We start from the raw sequence: 25121 nt of genomic DNA, 5'->3' as shown, positions 1-25121 counted from the left end.
AAAACGGCATAAAGGCAGTTTGTAATTCATGTTTCAAGCGTTGCACTAACAAATTAAAACGTTTCACGAAGGGCAATAGTGGGCGTATTGCTATGGTAACATGAGGGACTTCACAACGCTGCGCATTGCTACCCACTCTGAAGTTCGACAGTTGAACTAGACAAACATTAGCAAAGGTATGGTTTAACTTCTTTAAAAAGTATCCAAAGTATTTTATATCTTGATTTGTCCGCTTGCACGAAATAACACTACTGATTGCTCGGCTAATGGCAAAATTGCAAATGGGAAATGTCTTCAGGCGTAATAAATATTTATGCAGGTTTTTATGTGTTGAAATAAAAAGCTATTCCGATCTCCTTTTTTAAACAAATTAAGATAAGTTTAACAAGTCACTTCAGAAATGATGATTAAAACTGTACAAGCTAGATGTCTCTTTCAGCCTGCCTAGGCTGAATTTTCCCAAACAGTTGCATTTCAAACTGAACATTTCAAATTTCTCTATTTTAAGATAGCAGCCCATATGAGAGTTCGTTGTCGTAAGTAAATACTCTCTTGTTATTTATGAATAGTACTTATTTTTTCCTTTTAAAAACAAGACAAAAAAAGACAAGGTGGAAGTTTTAAGTACATTTGTAATTAATCATTAGCAATATTTGGAAAGTATCCACTAAAGCGCATTACATTTATTGTATTCATTGGTTTGATTTATTTCTCAACTATCCCTTCACCGTGTTGCGTGGATGATGAATACCTTCAGCAAGGGTGCTTCAATTCAATCCTGAGAATAAAGCGAAAAAGAAAAAAATAATTAATACTTAGTTTTATAAAGGTCATTTTTAACCATCCTTTATTAAACGATTGAAGTATTAAATTCAAGTGACAGTTTCTCTTAAAGCGGTCCATCGAATTTCGGGTCGGAAAAAAGTTTTCCCTCAAACTTTGCCCAGTGAACTATCTTAGGTTGTAAGTAAATGCAACGACTTTAGTTTTTGGAAATACGTTAAAATATATTTTTTTTAGAGCTCTCAACAGTGAAGGCTGCAAAAGGCCTAATTTTGAGCTTGTCCAGAACGAGAAATTTCATAAGTTGACGAGCTCGCCGCTCAAAAACAACCAAACGCACCAAATTATTTTTATTATTCCTAAGTTAAGTGGTCCTTCAAAGGTTGGAAACGCATGTTAATTTTGATACATTTTGATTGACGGGTCCGAGAAAATTTAAATATCAGCAACCGTTAGATCGCTTTTTGTAAACATGCAAAAGTATGGTGTCTTCGCCGGCCTTTATTTCACGAGTCCAGACCAGACCATACTAAATTCCAACTGAATCCTACTAAACAGATGTTAGGAAGCATAGAAATATAAAAATACCTTGCACTTTTTATCTTCCTTTGCCACAGCGACTTCGAAAATTTTGTGCTTATGCGAGTAGGTAAGCTCATTTGCATAATGTGTATGAAATACTCGCATAAGCACGAAATGTTCGAAGTCGCTGTGGCAAAGGAAGATAAAAAGTGCAAGGTATTTTTATATTTCTCCTGAAAATGTACTCTGTAGTCAAATGCTTTTTTTATTAATCGTGATTGGAATTTTTTTCCCTTTGTTTGCGAAAATAGAGCAGAAATGTTCAGAGAGGCAATTGCTCCGCAAATGAATCTGTCCAATAAGCGATTGCAGTTGATATTGCAAAATAACGTTTCAAATACTAGGGTATGGTTATTTGCGATGAGGTCCTAAGTACTGAAAAAAAGACAAAATAAAGAGATTCACTACTGAACTCGCTGTCACAAACGGTATACTCTTTGTCCACAAATACAATAACCATTAATCGACAAAGTTCCTTAACTGCCCTAATTTAAAAACCGAACCAAAATACAAAGTGCGGTTTACTTAGCTACCTAGCAGTCGATATCAAATTAATTTACTCTTAACTTATCCTTAATATAAACTGACACATGTATGTCTTAATTTTGCATATCTGCTAGACAGATCAAGTGGCGAATCGTTATTTTAACATTAAGAAAGTGTTTTCGTTTATGCTGTGCGAAGCAGCAATTGTTTTGGGAGTAATGCGAGCTATGGGCTGTTAGTGTGATAAAAAGGATAATGACTCCCTTCGTCAACTATATTCCGGCTTTATCTGGCTTTCTCTTGAGGCCTTTAATATGTTCAGCAAGATAATAATTAAGGCTTATGTCTGATATTTTGATTTTGATGCCAAGGGAATATCGCCTAGGAATCGGGAAAAAGTGCAAAAGACGCGTACCCTATAAATGAACCAAAGAGTCTTTGGATTTGGAATAAAAAAAGAAAAACAACGCAAGTTAAAACGGATTAATATTAAAATAGGAAAACACTTCATAAACTGCGTTGAATTAGCTGAATTAGAGTACACGTGTAATAGTGAGACTAAAAAAGCAAAGGACCGCAAACGATACAATGCTGTAATTCGTAGGATCTATTGAGGGATCTGATCAGAAAATAAAATGAAATAACAAACAATACTGCAAGGCTGATCATACTACGTGAAAAGTAGACTTTGCGAGACACCAACACGACTAGAACCGATACAGCAGGATTGCAACCGCGGACAGCTGTTTCGTCGTTATTGAGACTCAGCGGCGCGGTGTAGCAAATAAAAATAACGCCAGCTCAGAGAGCCAACGCAAATATATTTCCCAACCCAAGCAGCCTTGTTGTTATACGTGCAATAGTCGCAGGGTGACCGCCTATCTATCGGAATTTTGAACCCCCCGGGGGCACTCCCATATATGAGCTATATAGGTATGTGCAGCTGTGAAGGTTATGGTTTTTAAGCAGTTTAGTCTGGGATAGGGTATAGAAATCAGCGAGTTTTGGTATAGAATAGGGTATCATTTGCCGGGAAACTGACCAGTGGTATGAGGAATTAAGTTCAGAGTTGGAATTGAAACTCGGAAGAGAAAGAGGCTTTCCTAAAGGTAAATAAAATCACCGTGGCATCGTTGTCGACAGATGGTTTTCCATTAAAAACACTAACAATGATACAGTTATAAAAAAGAAGTCTGGGATAGGCTAGGGATTTTCGGTGTCTAGTCTCTGAGTAGGGTTCCAAAATCAACTGAGCATGGTCTGGTATAACGTACGGGTTTCAGAGACCCAGCAGTGACACCCCCACCCAAATATAAGCTGACTGCCCCTCCCCCACCGGGTTAGAAATGATGTATTCATGCCTGGAAATGACCTGAACATTTCGCAGAATCAAAGAAATTTAATAGAAAAGTCAAGACAACGTTGAGGTTTTGACTACATCTTTTAATTAAAGCGGTATCTCGCAAATACCCACTTGAGAACGTTACATTAATTGTAGTTTTTAACTTGCTTTATCCCTGAACAAATAATCCCTTCAAAGCAAGTGCTTCAATTCAATCCTAAGAATAACGCGAAAAGAAAAAAAGTTATAGACTAAATTTTTAAAAAAACATTTTTCCCAATTCTTTTTTTAATCTGCTAAAGTATCAAAAACTTATGGGTTTCTGAGTATTACTTGAAGGTATTACTGCAAAATTGTTTGAAAAGGCTGTCCGAAGAGGATTTCGCTTAAAGGAAAACAAGATCCCAACCCAATCCAAACTCCACAAAAAGAGAAGAACCACATGGACTATAAAACCAGAAAAAAAAAAAACAAGAAGAACCAGTATAGAGCCAGTAGATCAAGAACCAAAAGAACCAGAAAACCCTAAGACCCATAAGAACTAATAAAACAAGTTTGTAGCAGCAGAGAACTTAAAAGAACAAGTAGAACCTGAAAAAATCTAAAGCCCGCAAGAACCAGAAAAACCAGTAGAACTAAAACCCAAAATAAAACCTGTAGAGCCAGTATAACCATAAGTTGCAAGAGAACCAGAAAACCCAGAAAACAAGTGGAACAAGAACTAGAGAAATTAAAGCTGCTGAGCAGGGAGAACAATAAAAAGAATAAAGTTAGTAGAATTATTAGATGTCCAACAAGAACCAATGGAGACAGGAGAACGATAAGCTGTAGAAGAGCCAGAAAACCCTGACGTACTGATGGCACGAAGACACCCAAAAATAAAACAGAAGAATCGGAAATCAGAACCTTCAAAAGAACCAGCAAAATTAAATCTGTAAACTCAGTAGAATCAAAAGATCCCGAAAAACCAGCAGACCAGAAGACTTTTTTCCTCCAAATAATTAAGAAGAACCAATATACCTATAACAGCTAAAACAACCAGGAAACTAAAAGGAATTAGAAGAACCAGGACAACTAGAAAGACCAGAAGAATCAGGAGAGCTAGAAGAACCAGCAGATAGAGACGGATAACCTTGAAGAATAAGGAAACTAGAAGAGGCAAAACGTGCATAACAGAGCGAAGAACAGCTGAATTAGAAGATTTAGCAGGACAATTGATGCTTACTCACCGCAAAATGGAGCTTTCCTTGTTGTTTTCAGGTAGAAAGCCCCAAACTTTTTGGGTTGATCAGCACCGTACCCCATAGTGGGACATTCGCCATTACACTGCAGGCACTTTCCAGCCTCAAAGTCATTGTAGTTATCGCATGGAAACGCTTTCCAGGAACATCGGTTTTGTACTGATGCGATGTAGTATTCCGGAGCCCTCATGTGGTCACAGGCAACAGTTTCGAACAACTCTAAGAAATAAATTAAGAGGTGTTATAATTTACCATGTAACCGGTGAGGGACGCAGTGGCATGCTGGTCTGTTCATTAGAATACCTTATTATAGGAATTAACGCGTCAAAATTAACGCGAATTTCAAAAATTCGCGTTAATTTAGTCGCGTTAATTTTTTTAACGTTAATTTCCGCACCGTTAGTTAAGTGGAGCGTTATTTCCTGACCTTATTTCCATTATTGCCCCAATTTTTCGTTCAGTCCAGACGTTCTTACTCAAGGAAATCATTATTTATCAGGGTGGACATCTCCCTATCGTACGCGAGAACGCTCGAGTGGGAAGTACCATGACATTTTTTCGTTTGATTTACGCCAACAATTGTTGTCTTGTTCCTGTTTGTCGTCGCGTTATTTCCTTTATTTTGACAGTTCCCCCTCTCTCCGTTAATTTCCTTTTGAAGTAATTTTCCCTTCAATTCGCGTTAATTTAAGTCGCGTTAATTTCCAATACCTTAATTAACACAAGCGTTAATTTCCTATAATAAGGTAGGCCATTTCCGAGTTACCCTTTGCCTCTATTTCAAAACGAGTCTACGTGCGAAACCATTCATACGAAAATGAGTTTTATCTACAGGTCCATTTTCATGCAAATCAAACTAATTTTCATATGAATGGTTTTGTACGTAGACTCGTTTTAAAACAGAGGCAAATGGTAACTCGGAAATAGCCTATTCAAAATGATTAGACGAGGTAAGCGTTTCATTTCCAAAGGTTGTACTAGAATAGAACGTTTTCATACACTGTACATACGTATCTAAGAGAAAATACTTACGGAGTAGATTGTTCAGAATACAACCAGGCTGCGTGAAGCCACCATTTGGCCAAAAGTCGGCGTGTCCCACAGTTTCAACGGTCCCAATAGCAAGCGCATCGGTGTGTATGACATCGACATATTTAGCGTCATCTGGATCCAATCGGTACTTGGGGCCCACGTTTGTAAAAAGAGGTCCAGCAGGATCTAAACCTGTTTTATAAAAAACAGAGACATGCTGATTTACTGTCAAGTTTCAATAGCGTTTCGCTTTAACGCTCTCGACCTCCTCTTAATCTGGTCTAAAAGTACAGTGAAACCTCGATTTAACGAAGTGCCAAGGGACTGATGAAATTTGTTCGTTATATCGAGGGCTCGTTATATCGAAAACCTCGATTTAACGAATTTTCGGGAAAAAAAACAACAAAATGTTCGTTATTTCGAGGTATAGTTAATCAGTTTTTAACGCTGTTACGTAAGCACTACGTACCCAGCATTTCCGGATATTATTATCGATTTCTGAAAATAAGATATATAATGTTAAATATATGCACATAGATTTAGACATATGTAATTGAACTTGTTTTCTTGTTACAGGACTATAGGAATTTCATCGTTGTTGGTCTGTTCCGCATTCATCTTTTGTGGCGTGTCGGCATTTTTTCGTTATATCGAGGTACATTTACGTTTGGGTTTCTGGATTGCGTTCGTTATAACGAGGATTTCGTTATATGGAGGTCCTGCTCCATACATTTTGATGTAACTTTGGACGGGCTGAAGAATATCGTTCGTTATACCGAGGATTTCGTTAAATCGAGGTTCCACTGTAAGTAGTTCCTAGCATATGGTAATGCGATTGACTTTTTAAACCTTGTCTTTTGTTTTCTATTGATTTTCTTTTCATGTTGACTAAAACCTACGTTTTCGAAAGGTAAAAGTAATGCATCTCTCATTCAGAAATGAGAACCACACCCGGGCTTTCAACTAAGTTCAATTTTCGAAATTAAAAGACGTAATGAAAACCTTTCTGGTTACTGAAAAGGTTATTCTCAGTTCCTTTTCTTCTAGAAACCGTTGAGCGGTTTGTATAGGAAATTGCACGACCTCCAGTACAATTCGTAAGTCTTCGAATTAACTTCGGAAATCATCGGAAGTCTCCGGGTCAACTTCGGAAATTAGTTCGGGGTCGACTTCGAAAATTTTCGGAAGACTTCGGTTTAACTTTAATAATAATAATAATAAAATTTTTTTATTGTGGGTGTTATATAATATATAAAAAAAAAAAAAGCTGGCCCCCCCCCGAAAAAAAAAAATAAAAATAAAAAAATAATAAAAAAAAAAAAAAAAAAAAAAAAAAAAAAAAAAAAAAAAAAAAAAAAAAAAAAAAAAAAAATTGGGGGGAAAAAAAAAAAATTAAAAAATAAGAAAAGGGAAAGCTATCTTAGTCGGCATAACCTTCCTTAATAAAAATACTATAATTATGTTTAAAGGCCTTAAAGCTAATGCTAGTGCTATAAAGACTTTCGGTGAACTTCAGAAACCAAAAGTAATAGGACTTCTAGTGAGTACAACTTGGGATTAATTGTAGTGCTCTCGTCTAATCAGAAACCAGTAATTTTGTTGAGTATACTATAAAAAAATACAATAACACAGTAACCCTTTCTACCTAAAAAGGAGAAGCCACGAGCCAAGCGGCCCACAATGCCGGAGCTTATCCCGGTTTCCGTAGCATTAAGCGGCTAGGAATATTTCTACTCCCCCCTGAATGGGATGCTAGTCCATTGCAGGGTTCCCCACCAGCATTATGTCGCCGGTACCCATTTATACACCCGGGTGGAGAGGAGAGGCACTATGAGAGTAAAGTGTCTTGCCCAAGAACACAACACAGGGACCTCGGCCGGGGCTCGAACTCGGAACGCTCGATCCAGAGTCCGGCGCACTAACCATTAGGCCACCGCGCCTCCCATTTTCTGCCTAAAACCTACCTGTTATGCGACCAAGGGTCATTCTACGAGCCTTCAGATAACTGCCAGCGTACCCAGCGGTCTGAGCACCAAGACTGAATCCCACAATATAGAATCGCTCAGCCAAATCAGGAGAACCGGGAGAACTGGAAATCAGGAACCTTATAAGCTCTGCTACCTGAGCCCCTACAAGCCGAGTGTTTCCAGCAGCCTGTCCATATAAAGTTTTTGCTCCTTTACGCCAGTCAACCAAAATCACATTGCAGTCTTCTCGTTCCAGCAAAGCGTCTTTTATGCGTGTGGCCCAGGTATTTTTACTCTCTAGATGGCACGCAAAAAAAATGATAATTATTTTATGGGGAAATAAGGTAGAGCGCCACAACGGTGTACAACGGTAAATATAATTGCAAATGTTAATTGTTTTATAGTGGTCACGCACTTAGCTTCGAGGTACCTAGTTTACAGGCATGCCACTGAAACAGAAGAAACAAACATTTTAAATAAACATAATATGGTTTAAAATCCCAACTGGCAGGAGGCAGACCAGTTATCTATATACAAAGCGTGACCGATGATTTGAACTCGGGACTACCGAGAATAAGTTAAACTAGTGGTAGGGTGGGCTGAACCTGGAACATCCAGATTACAACGCCAAGGCTCGCACTAAGCCACTAGACCACGCTGCCTCCGTTAAATGCTAATCAAAAGCACAATATAGCTCTTTTCCGTGAACACTTTATAATTTTCCCTTTAATCCGCCTGACCATAAATTTAATTTACACTACCGTTATTATATTTAAAAGGTTTTCAAAAATTAAACAGGTAGACACCTACCAGTATACCCATGGATCACAAAGATCGTTCGCCGTGAAATGTCAAACTTTGGCGCTGTCAGTTTACTTTCATCAACATCATTAACAATCCCAAAGCCATCCCTGGTGAACATGTGAAACGATGTTCCAACGTCGGCTGGCGATTCTGGCAATTTTACAAGCCACGCGTTCAAACCTGGTTGTCGCTCAAAGCAGCCGTACTTTCCATAACAGACCTTTTTTGGTGACAACAAGAAACCTAAATACATTTAAAAAAGCGTCAGTGAACTTCGCGCCGAACCCTTCACCTGCCCGTTGTAGAGGCGCAGTTCTTTAAATGACGTGTCCTTATATTTCCCAGGATACTTAATTTGACGATCCTGACAGAAGCTAGTTGCTCGTTTTTTTGTTAGAATCATGCTCGCGGTTTGAAACGTGGCGGAAGGGGGGGGGGGGGGGGGGAGGAAGGGCAGAACATCGAAGGTCAGCAAATGTACGCTCTGAAGTCGCCGATGCCACAGGTAATGTCAAATACAATCTTTACAGATATTGCGGACCTCTCGATCCTAGTAGCGTTTTGAGAAAATGAGTTTCGTTGAAAGTCCTACACCATATTATCCCGCCATGCATGATCCTGATAAAACGATTTGTGTCTTGATAAACCAATTTTATGCTGCGCTAGCGATACTTTCGGACACTGAAATGTGTGTGTGTGTGTGTGTGGGGGGGGGGGGAGAGGGGGGCTGAGCCCCCTAAATGTTTGTTTAGGAGGGGGGAGGGCTACAGCTCCCCCTGCCCCCCTGCTCCACTGCCAATGTATTTTGAAGTTGTGTGTTTTGTCTGGTAAGAATCGTAATGTGATTGCTATTGCAGCATATGAAATAACATTAAGCAATTATTGGATGAGGTTGAGCATGATATCGTGAATTATCAAAACCGAGGTCTGTGTTATCTGCCGAAGCCGAAGGCTGAGGCGGATAACACAGACATGAGGTTTTGATAATTCACGATATCATGTGAAAACCGAATTCAATAATCGTTTTATTATACGTTTTCAAACAATTTGCCATAACTTCCTTTAGCGCCGGCGTAAAACTTCGTCAGAACATTAGCCAAAGCAGTTTCATCTTGTGGTTCCTCCAGGTTCTTCTCCCTCAAATAATCATTCATAATTTTTACACTTGTTTTTGTTGTTCTGTTGGTGTTTTTAGAATCTATATTCTCGATCAAAACGTTCAATTCCTCTTCGGAAACGGAGGCGAATCGCTCAGCCATATTTTTAAAAGTTTGACAGCACTACACGGACGAGGGGCTTGGAAACTAGGCAGACTTTGAACTCGACATGATAACCCAATATCTGCTGCAGATATTGGGTTATCATGTCGAGTTCACATGCTACTGTATATTGACTGAATGCTCTCGACCAATCACATGTTTCAAAGTAATTATAATGTATAATAATTATAATTTTCTGTCTGCAAATACGATAACCATGAGTTAGAAATACATCCTAACCCTGTCCAATTTAAAACTCACCAAAACAAAGGGTTTTCTTGACTGCCTGGCTTGAGAAATTAAACAACTGTGCACTTTCCGTAGTCTTAAAGTCATGAAAGTGTTTTGGATACGTATTTAACATACGGACTTTTCACGAATCGTAACTGCATCATTACGAGAGCGATTGAACTCGAGATGTATGAAGCGACAGGGAAATAATGCGGGACAGTACATACCCTGTGTTTGGGCCGATAGTGTCATAATCAGGAAAATAACTCCTCTCTTCAACATGGTTTCTTTGTTGTGCTCTCTCTTGACGAACAGAATCCAGCAAGATATAACTAATACCTATATTTATACGGGCAATGTATGATATTTTGACGTTTTCACACGTCATCTGTTACGATTAGATATATGGGTTATTGACCAAGCGTGAGGTCAAGATGGCAGGATATTGGCCAAGTTCTTTTTTTGCGTGTTTATGGACCGAGACGAAGTCGAGGTCCATAAACACGCAAAAAAAGAACGAGGCCAATATCCTGCCTTCTTGACCGAACAAGCTTGGTCAATAAAGGATTTATTATATGACTTTTTTCGAGTACTGAAAAGGAAGCCAGTTGCATGCACAATCAATGGCGCACGCTTAAATCATTTCATTGGTTTAAAAGTTTAATGAGTGACTGTCAAATTCTTGAATGAATCGAGACGAAATAAAACGACGCTACAACAGCGAAATTTACCTCTTTTTAACCCTCAAAAGGATATTGAAATGGCTAAAATTGCAAATCAACGTTGAGTGTGAAGCCTTAAAACAAGAATGTCCATTCCATCTGGCCGCCAGCTTTTGATTATTGGACGTTTTGCAGAGTATTTGCTCGCTTCAGGCGCTTTATTAGTGGTGCAAGCCTGCCGTCACGGTGACACGAGCTGAATATTGAAATTGTGATTGTTGAAAGCGTTTGGGACTTATAAATTCACGGGAAGAGCTTGAACTTTCCTACATCATTGATTTAAATGTTCGACCCGACTTTATTCGACGTGAGCGTTAGAGGCTTTGGTGAAAAGATGTTTTAAAAGCTTACATTGCCTGGTTCGCCGTGCCGACCGCTTTCTCCATCAAGATTTACACAAACGACAAAGTTGCCGAATTCTTTATTCTTCAGGTATGTCACTGTCAGACTTCTCTCCCTTTTCCGCCAAACAAAACCGATATCATGTCTTCAAGTCGCTTTGCGTTTTAATTTTTGTATTTATAGCTGGTTGTTGTGGCAAATATAATTCACGAAATTCGTTAACATTTGTTGTTTTTAAAATTAGTTTGTTCTCGTTCGCTTCGAGACCTATTTCTTTGTAATAGGACTCTCTTTCGCTAGAAACAGGCAGAAAATATTTGTGTTGTTTCGGTAAATGGTTTCATAGCTCAAGTTTACGACGGAAAAGCTTTTTGTAGTAGCGTCGACGGAGCAGAAAAGTTTTTTTTTGCTTGCGGGAACACAGCGGGTGATCCCGAGCGGTCAAGATGGCTCCATCTTGACCGCTCGGGTAGCCAATCAGAGCACGCGATTCGTTTCATCTTGACCGCTCACGGAGCTAGTCATATAACTAGTATACCTAAATGGTAGAAGTGCTGCCAAAGGGGAAGAACGATTTAGTCGTATGCTTGCAGTAACTGATTTAGTTAAGGTCCCTAGCAAAAATATGGTATTATGCCGAGAAAAAACTAAAAGAAACAAAAACAAGAACAAATAAAAAGAAAATACAAAAAGTTAAGAAACTATTTAAGAAAATATACTTGAGTAATTAAGGTTGATCAAAGTGCGGGCGAGATCGATGCAAGGTGTCGTAGGATTAATAAAAGTTTAACAGACGTGTACTATGACATAATTCCTCAGGAAGCGATTTTTGATTTTATAGTCTGCACAAGAGCTCAGGCAGGATCCACTTTCATGTATACTTTTGCCGGGCTATGTATGGTGACGCACATCGTTAACACTGCCTGGTTTATGCAAAACGTTTAACACCAGGCTTGCGTGACATAACAAATCACTTAAGTAATATTAGTAAAATTAGACTGAAAAGAGCTTCGTGTCGTGTTGCAAAATTTGCCTTGAAAAGCAGAGTATGTTTCAGTTTACTTTGTGCGCGCTGAAAATCCAAGATGTCACTTGTTTGAAATCCTGCATCACGCCTGGTCACATATCAAAACGCACTAATTGGCGCTCGTTTCCGGTTTGGCCTTTGGGTACAATAAAAATTTGCTCGCACCAAAAAATAACGAGAAATACTTTGCGCATCATGGAAATTTTTCATTGCTATATATTGTTAACCATAAAGATTAGCGAAAAAAAAAATAAATACCAAGAGTCAATCTAGATTTCGAGAAAATCAAGCTTGTTTGAGAACAAAAGAAAATGTCAATGGTTGCTATGGTAACCTTTGTGACAAAGTGACGGGTAATGCTGTATTTTGGCAAAAATCGAACATTGGCTTCCTAGATAATTTTAATTTCAAAATATCCACCCTTTGGCTAAAAAAACTACATTGAGCCTCCTTAAGTATGTGACGAGAAAAAAAACTAATTTATACTAAAAGTAAAGGTGCGAAATAGAATAAATTAAATTGTAACTGTTCAGTGTCCATGTCATTCCAGTGAGGTGTCAAAAATGATAATGAGAGTAATGGTGCCAAGATGACACCGAAAAGTTGTTCCCTTTTTAATTGTATTTCTAAGTTTAATGCTATATATTGTGTTAGTTCCGTAGAAACAAGTAGTGGGAATATCGTCACATGTTCCAAAGGGCAATGTTCTGCTGATGAGAAAGATAACGTTTATGAAGTCATTGCGTCATTTCCTTTGGTCTCCACTGATTCGTTATTTCTAGCCGACAAAGGTTCATTTTGCCGATGTCGCACGCTCGGCATGTGGACCGTTTATTTTCGTGTATTGCAGAATGAACTGTGGCTTCTACAATCAGCACAAGCAGGACTTAACGCATAAACGCAGTTAAGAAAAGAAGAAGGACGCACATCCGAGCTTTGTCTGCATCTTTCGCCATTATTTACAAAGCATTAGCACAAAGATCACATTGAACTCCACTGCGCATCCTGAATCTTCCATTCGCGCAAAACCACAATTCCTTGCGCCTATGATCTTTCCGCCGACCACAATTCCTTGCGTTTTGAAGAAAAAAGCGATTGCAAGCCCCTATATAGTAGTCCTTTTGCCGATTAGAGAGCTGCCTCGCTCGTTCGCTTCAGGCTCACTTCGCTGCAGCAGCAATAATGTAATATATTGACTACTGTTACATAACCGGAAGTTGTGTTAAGCTATTGCACCATATGTACCCAGGATGCTTAGCGAATAAAGTGTTGTGTTGTTCAGCCATATTGAAACTGTGTTGTTTACTTGTTTAGAAGCTATCTTTATTGATATGCTACATTTTGGCGACGAGGATCTTACACTCTACATGCACTAAGACGCATGAGAAACCCTACGAAGCCTTGATTTTCTCTGTGTGAGGAAAAAGTGTGTTTTTGACAGTAGTCGGCTGGCTAAAGTTTTCGAGTCGTTCAACACGTGCAGCCTATCGGAATGGCGGCAAATGTACTATTCGGTCGTGTTGGCGAATTTGTTCAAGAGAGAGAGACTTTTCGCTCATATGTTGAAAGAATGGAGATGTTTTTCCTAGCGAATAACATCCGAGAAGAAACAGGCGAGGGAAACGAGGATGCCAATCTCGCCGTAAGAGAAAGAAAACGTGCTATTTTTCTGACTGAGATTGGACCTGAAGCATATTCTACCCTGAGCAATCTGTTGGTGCCATATAAAAAAAAAAAAAAAAATCTGTTGGTGCCAGCAAAACCAAGAGACACTCCTTTTGCTGATATTGTAAAGGCACTTGAGAGACATTACAATCCAGCGCCATTAGAGATTGCGGAGAGTTTTCATTTCGGCACACGCCACCAGAAACCAGGTGAACCCATCAGTGACTTTATTGTGGCATTGAAGAAGCTATCAATTCATTGCAACTATGGAGAGTTTTTAAATCGAGCTCTGAGAGACCGTTTTGTGTGCGGATTGAACAATCCCAAAATCCAGAATAAGCTGTTGAATACCGAAGATCTTACCTTCGAGAAAGCTTGCCAGATAGCAAAGTCAATGGAGATGGCAGAGAAGAATACCCAAGAATTCCGCCCTGTCAGTGCAAGTGTTGACAGCGAAGGCATTGTGAATAAACTGGAAACTGTGAACAAACTGGAGACTGTAAACATTAATGAACCTTCATGTTATCGATGTGGTAGTAAGCATGCTGCACCAAAGTGTAAGTTTAAGTCAGCAACATGCTATAAATGTAGGAAAATCGGTCACATTGCATCGGTGTGCCAAAGTAAAAATGTAGATCAGTCTAGAAAGGGTAAAGGTAATGTTCATACTCTGTTAGAACCACGCAAAGAGTGTGGTGACGATGATGAGTTGGGTATATATTCCTTGTACGCAGTTGGTACAGATAATCCTACCAACAAAAGTTATACTGTAGAAACAACCATTAATGGTTCACCATGTGCAATGGAGGTAGATACTGCTGCCGATTACTCAATAATGAGTAAGAGTATGTATACTCAGAAATTCAGTAATTACCCACTTTACCCATCAAAAGTTGAATTGAAAACCTATACGGGTGAAACCCTTGCAGTGTGTGGGGAGATGCAATGTGATGTCGTGTACAAGGGCCAAAAGTATACACTGCCCATGGTTATAGCTAACTATGAGAATAAGCCTACTTTACTGGGTCGAAATTGGCTCAAACATGTGAAGCTTGAGTGGGGTGAAATATTCAGTGTAACAAGTTGTGAATCAACTAGTGCCAAAAGGCAAATTGATGATCTTTTAGCTAAACATAGTGAGTTATTTGAAGAGAGCTATGAGGGTATGAAAGGGTTGGAAGCACACATCACTATGAAAGATGGTGCAAAGCCCATATTTATCAAACCACGAGGGGTCCCCTATGCACTGAAAGATGAAGTAGAAAAGGAGTTGGATAAACTTGAGAAGCATGGGGTGATAGTAAAAACTGAAAGATCAAACTGGGCAAGCCCAATAGTAGTTGTACCAAAAGCTGACAAGTCAGTGAGAATTTGTGGGGACTACAAAGTAACCATCAACTCAGCTGTAGAAGATGAACAATATCCCCTCCCTACCCAACAAGACTTGTACGCTGCCCTCTCAGGATCCAAAGTTTTCAGCAAACTTGATTTGTCACATGCATATGCGCAGTTAAGTGTTGATAACGAAAGCCTTGAGTACCTAACTATCAGCACTCACAAAGGACTCTATTCCTACACCAAATTACCCTATGGGGTTAAATCAGCGCCTAAGATTTTCCAAGCTAAAATGGATATGATTTTGCAAGGGGTAGAAAAATGTGTTTGTAAGCAGGATGACATTCTTATTGGTGGTGTCAGTTGGCAAGAAAATATCAAAATCCTAGCTGAGGTCCTGGAAAGGCTGCACAAATATAACATTCATTTGAAATTGCCAAAGTGCGAATTCCTGAAGACAGAAGTTGTCTACTTAGGCCTGAAAATAGATGCTGAAGGCCTACATCCAGTTGAAGAGAAGGTGGATGCTGTAAAGAAAGCACCAGTACCACAGAATGTAAGCGAGCTAAGATCTTTCTTGGGTATGGTCCAACACTACCACCCATTCCTACCAGATTTAGCAACTACACTAGCACCATTACATGAGCTCCTAAAAAAAGGTGTCCAGTGGGTATGGACAAAAGAGTGTCAGCAAGCATACGAAGCTTGTAAACAAAGTCTCACCAGCGATGCACTTTTGGTGCATTATGATGGGAACCGTGAACTAAGACTTGCATGTGATGCGTCCAGTTATGGACTCGGAGCTGTCATCAGCCATGTGATGGACGACGGCCAGGAAAGGCCAATTGCCTATGCGTCTCGGACACTGAGTTCAAGTGAGAAGAACTATGCACAAATTGAGCGCGAAGCGTTGTCAATTGTTTTTGGTGTAAAAAAATTTCATCAGTTCTTATACGGGCGTAAATTTACTTTGATTACTGATCACAAACCATTGTTGGCAATTCTCAGTCCAAAATCTGCTATCCCAACACTAGCGGCAGCACGGATGCAGAGGTGGGCCCTAGTACTCTCAGCATATGACTATGAGATTGAGTACAAAAGATCTGAAGACCACGCTTATTGTGATGCACTTTCAAGGTTACCACATGGGAATTCCACTGTAGGAAGTGAGAGTGCAATTTATAGTGTGAGTGCAATTGATGATGATTTTCCAGTAACGGCAGAGGATATAGGAAAGGCAACACTTGTGGACCCTGTACTGAGTAAAGTACATCAATTTGTGATGTCAGGTTGGCCAGAGAGTTGTCCTGATGAGACCCTGAAACCATATCATAACCGAAGGAATGAGTTGTCCTGTGAACAGGATTGTGTTCTTTGGGGTTCTAGGGTCGTTATTCCACCGATCTTTAGAACCAAGATGTTGGGGCAGCTACACTGGGAGCACCCTGGTATATGTAGTATGAAAGCAATTGCTCGTACGTGTATGTGGTGGCCAAAAATGGATCAGGAAATTGAGGAAGAAGTGAGAGTTTGCACAGTATGCCAAAATGTTAGAAATGCCCCACCTAGTGCACCCCTGATCCCATGGAAGTGGCCAACCAGACCATTCCAGAGGATTCATATTGACTTCTGTCAAAAGGGTAATGATTACTTTCTTGTTGTAATTGATAGCCACTCTAAGTGGATTGAGGTGCAACATATGACCTCCACAACTACTGAACGGACTGTCAATGAACTCCGTCTCATTTTTGCCACTCGTGGCCTACCCGAAGAAGTGGTATCTGACAACGGACCACAATTTACCTCCACTGAATTTTCTGAGTTCATGCGCAAAAATGGTATCAAGCACACCTTAGTTCCACCCTATCACCCTCAATCCAATGGGGCAGCAGAGAGGTCCGTGAGAGTCGTTAAGGATGCATTGGTCAAACAAGTGCTTGAGGGTAAAAAGGGAATGTCTATGAAACATAGACTTGCAAATTTTCTATTCAGGTACCGCACTACCCCTCATAGTACAACCGGGGTTACCCCTGCTGAGTTGATGGTGAAGCGTCGCCTAAGAACAAGGTTAAGTTTAATTAAGCCTAATCTAGCACAGGTCGTTGAAGATAAACAGGAGAAACAGAAAATGTACAAGGATCTGAAATGTAAGCGGGATAGACCATTCACAAGAAATGACAGGGTGCGTGTACGAAACACAAGGGCTAATTCTAAAACGGATAAGTGGATTCCTGGCACTGTAATTAAAGTTTGTGGACCTAGAACGTATGTAGTTAGGACAGGACACAAAACCAGATATGTCCACACTGATCATATGATAAAGGCACATGATGATGTACCAGATGATGTGAGTGAACCAGAGGTCATGGTGCCTGAGTCAAGTGATCAGATTGCTACTGATGATAGTGTTAGTATTTCCGAGCCAGGTGTAACTTCCTCTGAAACTGAGGATCCTATTGCATCTTCCACAGTTGAAAGTAGCACGCCACTAGTTTTGCGAAGATCTCAGAGGGTTAGAAAACCAGTTATTAAACTTGACTTGTAGCAGTAGATTATGCCTTAAGTAGAAGTACATTGCTAGTTTTTTTAGGGGGAAGCAGTGTAATATATTGACTACTGTTACATAACCGGAAGTTGTGTTAAGCTATTGCACCATATGTACCCAGGATGCTTAGCGAATAAAGTGTTGTGTTGTTCAGCCATATTGAAACTGTGTTGTTTACTTGTTTAGAAGCTATCTTTATTGATATGCTACATAGATCATAGAAATAATTGAATTGTAATGCTCCTAAAACTAGTTACTTTTCTGTAGCTATAGATTTTATCGCCAAATGTACAAATATGCGTGTATTTCTTATTTTTTCGATCGTTCAAGCATCGCAGTTTTAGACTGAAAAAAACAACAGCCGCCATTTCGTGAAAAGGTATATGTAGTAGGGCGTTGGGTAACATCAGGAACTTCACAAGGGTGAGAAACCATACAGTGCAAAAATTCGACAGTTAAACGGAGAGCATTGTTAACATGAATTTGCTTTTGCTTTACTGAAAATTATCAAAAGAATTTAATCTCTTTGCTTTCTACTTGCAAGAAACGACAATTAAGTACGGGCGATGGCTTGCTAAGTGTTTATCGTAAAAAACTTTAGTATTTCCCCAGAACAAGTTTTCAGCTAGACAAATAGTCACGAAAGGTGTCGACATAAAAACGATACTGTGATCTCTATATGTTCAAAAAATGACATCAATTCAACAAGTCGTTTCAGAAATGGTGATCTCTTGTCTGCAGTTGTCAAATGTCTTTTAGTTTTTTGCTGTTTACCCTCAGGAAATGACAAATAAGTGCGCGCGTTGGTTAGCTAATATTAGATTTCTCCAGGGTAATTTTTCAGCAAGACAAATCTGGCGATGATTGATGCATATCAAAGAGATGTATTTTCATGACAAACAAAAATTGCAGATTTCATAAAATTTATGCTCCTCTCTGGTGCGTTTTTTAATTTTGCAACTTTTTTGTTTCACAAAATAGAGCAGTAACCTAACCTACTTTCACCCATAATTTAAGGATAAAATTAACGATTTTTGTTGCGACATTTCGATGTCTTCGATCGATCGCACTCCATTACATCGAGTGCAAATCACCGACCGAAGCCACCGAAAGCACTGCAAAGGGCTATAAAGCAGTTGAAACGACTAGACAACATCGTCGTCACAAAGCCAGATAAGGGTACCGGTGTAGTCGTTATGACTGAACAAATCTGATTATGTTAGAATTTTGAGTCAAGCATCAGTCAATGTTATTTTGTCCCCCTTGAAAAAGATGCCATGGAGACATCGAAACGTTGTGCAAACTCTTATCGCTTATTTTTGTCCTTAAATGTTTGTTCAAATTTAATCTGACTGTTTATAATGTGGCATAATTTCAAGCTACAACTAGCAACTACCAACAATTGTTATCGCAACATAACGGTACAGGGATTGATGATTTCCTTTGAGGATCCTTAGTACAGAAAAAGGTTGCGATAGAGATTCAATATTACTAAACATTGTGAACTCACTAATGTCAAAAACGAACACTTCCTCTACCCACAAATAAGCGGCCTTAAAGCGGCCTTCACACGACAAACTAAAGTTGGCAAACTCATGTTGGCAAACTCAAGTTGGTGTGTGTGAACAACACAACAACAGTTGGCAAACAAGTTGGCAAACTGTTGGTGAGAATAGAGACAAACCAACAGTTTGTCAACTTTTTTGCCGTTGTTGCGTCGTTCACACACACCAATTGAGTTTGCCAACACGAGTTGGCCAATAGTTTGTTGTGTGAAGGCCTCTATAAAGTTACCACTGATGAATCGGCAACATTTGCTAACTAACCAGGTTAAAAAAAACATGATATCAAACCTATTTACATTTCACTGGCACGGTCTTAATAAAAACTGACACTTTTATATCTTATTTTTGCACACATGCTTTCTTTTATTAGATTTCGACTACACTTGAAATCTTTTCCTTTTCAAAGAGGCGTATTATATAAAAAGCTTACCACCTTCTCTCAACAGTAAACTAAAATCCAGCAGGGATCTTTGCTTTTTCTTATGATTATACCTTTTGCCTCGCTTTGAACTGTTATTAGACCAGCCTTGTATGTATATTTTTGTACACCTCTTAGAAATATTGATAGATTGCGAATCGTACTGAGAATTGCAACATATATTAATACAGCAATTTCATTTAATGGCTGACTGTTGCCATGCAATACATACCGTGTGTTCGGGCCGTTAGTATCATAACGAGGACAACAAATCCCTTATTCGGCATTGTTTCTCTGTCTGGCTTCCTCGATACTCGCAGCAAAGTGTAAATGATAATTACATCAATAAGGGCAGAATTTGATATTTTGACGATTTTGCACGTCATTCGTAAGAACAGACCAATCAGAAATCAGCTAAAAGGAGCTACGTCACAGGGATTTCGCAGATTTTTGGTCTAAGCTGTTCTTAGTGGTAGGCAACTAAACCCATGAAAAACATTATCTTTGAACATGTAAAGGGAGATATAACCTTAATTTGCGGATAGAAATCAACCTTCGGCTATAAATATCGATGAAGACGCACAGAAATAACTTGCAATCCATTTCCATCCGAGCCATCCGCAGCCGAAGACGCTCGTTAACCGTTTCAGTGTTCTTATGTAGCAATTTTTAATAAAAATGGACCATTATTTTTAGATTTCCTACGTCACAAATATAAATTTTGGCTGTTCAAAAATCTGTTAAAATTCATGACAAAGCCACTTTAGAACTTCTTTTGCATACCATGTATTTTAAAGTTTTTGCTATATATTTGTTGTAATTCCCATGGCCTGTCTCCTTTTCTCAGTATAAGGTGATATCGACAAATGCATTCCACAGTCAACGTACATGCAAGAATAATTTCATGTGTATCTAGTCAAACGGACAGAAGCAGATAGTTGCATATACAAAATTAAATCATTTCAGAAAAAACAATAGTTGGCGTATTGCTATGGTAACATGAGGGACTTTACAAAGATGCAAAATGCTCCCTTGGTGAAGTTCGGCAGTTGAACTAGACAAACACTAGCAGCGCTTACTTGTCTAAAAATTATCAACTCTTTTTCGTCCGTGTGCAATGACACTAACTGATGGCTCGGAAAATAGGATAACTCAGTCAAATTATGCCGAAATTTTCCCCAGGCAAAATAAGTATGCCTAACGCAGGATTTCAAGAAATGTGTTGACATAGAAGGCTATTGCGAGCTTTTTCTGTAAACAAGATTAACATCAGTTTATTAAAAAAGCAGACCTAAGTAAACAATCTCTTTTGGATCTATGAACCATAATTATTTATCCTTTTTTCCAGTTTTTCCCCTCGCGCGATGCTACAAATTAATAACTATGGGGCGAGGAGGAACAGAGGAGCTTGATAAGCCACTGTGGACACAAACAGACCCAAACAAAGTATGGTACTTTCTTTTAAAGAGTTAAGGACGTTCGTGCGAAAATCTTCTAACATTGATTTTTTTTCTAAAGCTTTTATCACTGGGAGTGTTTTGGGTTTCTCATGTCAGAAATGTAAGAAAATAAGGGGTCACCGAATTCGTTGCGGAGATAAGATGTCCAAAGGACTACCCTAAATCTCAAAAATCGGACTTCGTTACTGAATATGGCGGCAGGGTCTGTTTGTTCAAAAATATTGCAAATAAATACCTAAAATGCAATATTCTCTGCCAAACATTGTTTATGTGGGTCTAATAATCAAATTGATTCAACTGGTAACGTTCCTTTAAGGAAATATAATCATTTTGCAATCGCATTTGCACTCGCCGAACAGAATTCGATTCCACGTAGACAGAAAAGCATTGATTTTTTGTTCAATCTGTCGAGAATTATAAGAGAAATTTTTCAAACCCTTTATAGGGCGCAAAAGGGATAGTTCAGGGACTGGACTATCCAAAAACTTGTTTTTATTTCTGCAAGTTATAATCACTTATACTGTTGAGAACATCACTTTTCATTTGTTCGTTTGTCTTGTAGAGAATTAGAATTTTTTAATAGCTTTACCCAAAGCTATCAAGTTTTTATCCCTTACCTAGCACTACCCTGACTGACAACAACTTACTATCACTTGCTTTGAATATTCCATTTGTGCCCATTCCCAGTCATAGCTGTTCCATTGAATTACTTAATCACTGTCAAGAAAACTTATCGACACTTGGTGGACATTCGTACAGTGCGGTGGTTTCGTTTGAGAGTTTTCAGCGTTTTAACTATTCTATGCCACACTTTAAGAATATTATAGAGCATAAAATATGTATGCTTAGTCATTTACTGACACTCTTCCCATTCCCATTTTTGTTTCTTAATCCCAGTCCCAGTGACCCAAATCCCATTTTCCCAGTGAAACAATAGGCAAATCCCAGTTCCCATTTTACCCCTTCAGGATCCTCTTTAAGCGCTTCACATACAAATTAAACAATTTCACGAAAGGGCGTATTGCTATGGTAACATCGGGACTTCACAAGGATGCGGCCCCCTGCTGAAGTTCGACAGTTGAACTAGACAAACATCGACAGCAGTGGAGTTTTACTTCTCTAAAAGATAATCCAAAGTTTCTTGGCTTGCACAGAATGACATTTACTTATGGCTCGGCTAATGGGAAAATAGCAAATGGGAAATGTTTTCAGGCGCAATAAATATTAACCTAGGTTTTCAAGAAGTGTTGACACGAAAAGCTATTCCGATATCTATCTGTAAACAAAATTAAGATCAGTTCAACAAAAACAAATACATTTTATCAAAATAGCGGCCCTTATAAAAAGGGATACTCTCTTTTTTAATTTATGAAACGTAATTACTTTTCTTTTCTTCCACTTTGTTTTTATGTTTCTCATTAACATTCAAAATAGTGGCCCTTATATATTAATTGTAGTCATTGACTTGAATAATCCCTGAACAATTCCTTCAAAGTGAGTGCTTCAATTCAATCCTGAGAATAAAGCGAAAAGAGAAAAAGTTATATACTAAATTGTATAGAGATTATCTTTCACAATCCTTTATTAACATATAAAACCATTACATATAAAACTATTAAAGTATTACTTTTACATATCAACCTAGTAAATGGCCAAGCTCACCACGAGTCTCTCGTAGCTCAGTTGGTTAGAGCGCCCAACCGGTATCTGGGAGACCATGGGTTCGATTCCCGTCGGGGACTCAGAACGTTTTCTTTGTCCCATGCTCGTGTCATTGTTGAACAGTTCATCTTCATGACTTTAACATTATCTGAAAAGGCTATACCGTACAGAGGCTTTCCGTTTAAGGGAGTACAGGATCTTAACCTCCTCACCCCCAAAGGAAGAACAACCGCACGAACAATAAAACAAAAGAAGAAGCGGTATAGAACCAGAAGATTAAGAACCAAAATAACCAGAAAACCCTAAAGGTCTCCGCACACGTGGGGACATGTCGCAAGGACAGGCTGCAGCAACATGTAGCAGCGACAAATCATGTGTTGTTCACACTGAGGGAACATGTAGCAGGGTCAATTTTGCGGCAGTTTTGTCCCTGCGACATGTTGCACGGATTTCAACTCCACCCACATGTCCCCGCCGCACGTCCCTGCTACATGTCCTCTCACATAATTTTGTCACTGCTTCATGTCCCTGCGTCGTGACCCCACGTGTGCGGAGACCCTAAGACCCACAAGAACTAGAAGAACAAATAGCAGCATAAAATTTAAAGAACTAGTAGAACCAAAAGAGGTAGAAGAGGCAGAAAAAATCTAAAGCCCACAAAGAACCAGATAATCCAGTAGAACTAGAAAACAATAGAGCCAGTGAAACTAGAAGTCACATGACCCAGAAGAACCAGTAGAAACAATAGAAACATAACTTGCAGAAGAACCAGAAAACCCAGAAGAACCCATAGTACCAAGACACCCAGCAAAACCAGAAGAACCAGGAATCACAACCACAATCAGAAGGACCAAAAAATTAAACCTATAAACTCAGTAGAACCATAATACCCAGAAAAAAACTAGACCAGACGACTTCTTCCTCCAAATAAGAAGAGCCAATAGACTCACAACAACCAAAAACCCAAAGGAATCAGAAGAACCAGAAAAACTACAAGAACCAACCCTGCGAGCAGAGTTGCTTTGATATTACCTAAAAGGGAATTCTGCTCGCAGGGTAGAAGAACCAGAAGTACTAGACGATACGTCAGAGAGAGACGACCCAGAAGAACAAGAAAACTAAATGAGGTAAAACGTCGAAAACAGTGCAAACAACAAAAGAAGATTGAGCAGAACAAGAGATGCTTACTCACCGCAGAAGGGAGCTCTGCTGGTTGTTTTTATGTAGAAGTCGCCATACTTTTCGGTCTCGTCAGCACCATACCCCATAGTGGGACATTCGCCATTACACTGCAGGCATCTTCCATCCTTAACGTTTTTGTAGTTATCGCATGGAAACGCTTTCCAGGAACACAGGTTTTGCACTGATGCGATGTAATATTCCGGAGCCCTCATGTGGTCACAGACAACAGTTTTGAACAGCTTGAATTCTAAGAAAAATAAAATAATTTACCATGTAATGAGTAAGGGACACAGTGGCATGCTGGTCTGTTCATTAGAATCCGAAATGTTTGGACGAGGTTAGCGTCTCCTTTCCAAACGTTGTACTAAAAAAAGGACACTTCACAAATACAGTACCTAAGAGAGAATACTTACTGAATAAATTGTTCTTAATACAACCAGGCTGTGTGGAGCCACCATTTGGCCAAAAGTCCGTGTGCCCAACTGCTTCGCCTGTCCCGAGACCCCATTTTCTAGTCGCATCGGTGTGAATGACATCAACATACCTTGCGTCACCTGGGTCTAGTCGGTATTTGGGGTCCCTCTTTGTAAAAAATCGTCCGGCAGGATCTAAACCTGTTGTTAAAAAATAAACAGAGAAATGCCGAGTAGCTTCAAAGTTACATTACTGTGTGGAGTATGTATTATTTCAAAAACTCGTGCATCGTGTTTCATCACGATTTCCAAACACGAGAAAACAGATGAAAGCACGAGGCCGCTTCGGCCGAGTGCTTTCATCTGTTTTCGAGTGTTTGGAAATCGTGATGAAACACGATGCACGAGTTTTTGAAATGACTTCTCTAAAGAAACAATACAAAATTATGCAGTGTCGTATTTTTTCCCATTTTTCTTTAAAATGCCTTGTATGTGTGATTTGTTGTATTCAGTCGGCATTCATTGTATTTGTGAGCTTTTGTTTTTAATTATCCAATAGTTTCGCGTTGCACCAAATTTGTATTCTAAAAGCGTTGTGAACTTGAAGGGATTTACATATTGTTTTTGCCATGGCCGAAGGAAGGTTTCGCTCCCCGAAAACAATCGAGGAAGAAGAACTTTGCGTAGAGAGAGCAGTACCGAAGTCTACCAGATATAAAAATAAGTGGGCAATAGGGATTTTTGAGGATTGGCAACGAGTGCGAAGTGTCAATGTTCCAATACTCGAGGTTGGTGGAGTTTTTAAAGAGTATGAATTGCACAAAGTTCAGCCGCTTACACTAGGCTAGCTAGTAAGTGCGACAATTAGTGTCGATTCCAGCAGGAGTCCGTGTCACGGAAGGTAGAAAAAGTTTCTCAGAATGTGGATATGGATACTATGCCAGTCTGTTTTGGCGACTTTAAGAAATGTACTGTAAACTTTAATTTCAAATGACTTAGGCTTGTCAGTTTGTAATTTGAAATGTTTTTCCTGTTTTAAAAATTAATGATTCATGTAA

At 39.2% G+C, this 25121-nt stretch overlaps 3 protein-coding genes across 5 annotated transcripts in view; all 3 read right to left on the bottom strand.

Annotated features, from left to right (window-relative positions):
* Positions 1–614: 614 nt before the first annotated feature.
* Positions 615–19671, bottom strand: LOC144639319 (inactive pancreatic lipase-related protein 1-like). 2 transcript variants are annotated; one of them, XM_078498634.1, is made up of 6 exons: positions 19579–19671; positions 8244–8480; positions 7431–7730; positions 5467–5658; positions 4423–4653; positions 615–778 (listed from the first exon to the last, which is right to left on the bottom strand). In XM_078498634.1, the coding sequence occupies exons 1-6, from the start codon at positions 19631–19633 to the stop codon at positions 768–770; spliced, it is 1026 nt and encodes a 341-aa protein (XP_078354760.1). In that variant the 5' UTR covers positions 19634–19671; the 3' UTR covers positions 615–767. The 2 variants fall into 2 exon arrangements, with proteins under 2 accessions (XP_078354760.1, XP_078354761.1); XM_078498635.1 differs by lacking the exon at positions 19579–19671 and adding an exon at positions 9955–10048.
* Positions 3274–25121, bottom strand: part of LOC144639320 (pancreatic lipase-related protein 2-like) — a 97798-nt gene continuing 75950 nt past the window's right edge. The window contains exons 6-7 of one of the 2 annotated variants that reach the window (XM_078498637.1): positions 22291–22320; positions 3274–3376 (exon numbers count right to left, since the gene is read on the bottom strand). In XM_078498637.1, coding sequence (XP_078354763.1) covers positions 22310–22320 — 11 coding nt within the window. In that variant the 3' untranslated portion in view covers positions 3274–3376; positions 22291–22309. Of the gene's footprint in view, positions 3377–22243; positions 22321–25121 lie in introns of those variants that run through there. The other variant, XM_078498636.1, reaches the window with a different exon arrangement.
* The window catches only part of LOC144639323 (pancreatic lipase-related protein 2-like), a 35026-nt gene continuing 13220 nt past the window's right edge, over positions 3316–25121 (bottom strand). The window contains exon 6 of the mRNA XM_078498641.1: positions 3316–3410. Within this exon, the coding sequence (XP_078354767.1) occupies positions 3400–3410 (11 nt within the window). The 3' untranslated portion in view covers positions 3316–3399. The remainder of the gene's footprint in view (positions 3411–25121) is intronic.

Source organism: Oculina patagonica, chromosome 14 (genome assembly GCF_052425735.1).
Source record: "Oculina patagonica isolate OP01 chromosome 14, crgOcupat, whole genome shotgun sequence".
NCBI classification, from domain to species: domain Eukaryota; kingdom Metazoa; phylum Cnidaria; class Anthozoa; order Scleractinia; family Oculinidae; genus Oculina; species Oculina patagonica.
Note: the sequence above shows the minus strand (reverse complement) of the source record. Positions and strands in the feature narration are given on the sequence as shown.

Coding starts and splice junctions, on each gene's coding strand:
- LOC144639319 (XM_078498634.1), bottom strand. CDS start 19,633: ATGCCGAATAAGGGATTTGTTGTCCTCGTTATGATACTAACGGCCCGA. Junction 7,731..8,243: donor TGTGATCCATGGGTATACTG/GTAGGTGTCTAC, acceptor CGTGCCATCTAG/AGAGTAAAAATACCTGGGCC. Junction 5,659..7,430: donor GACCCTTGGTCGCATAACAG/GTAGGTTTTAGG, acceptor TTTATAAAACAG/GTTTAGATCCTGCTGGACCT.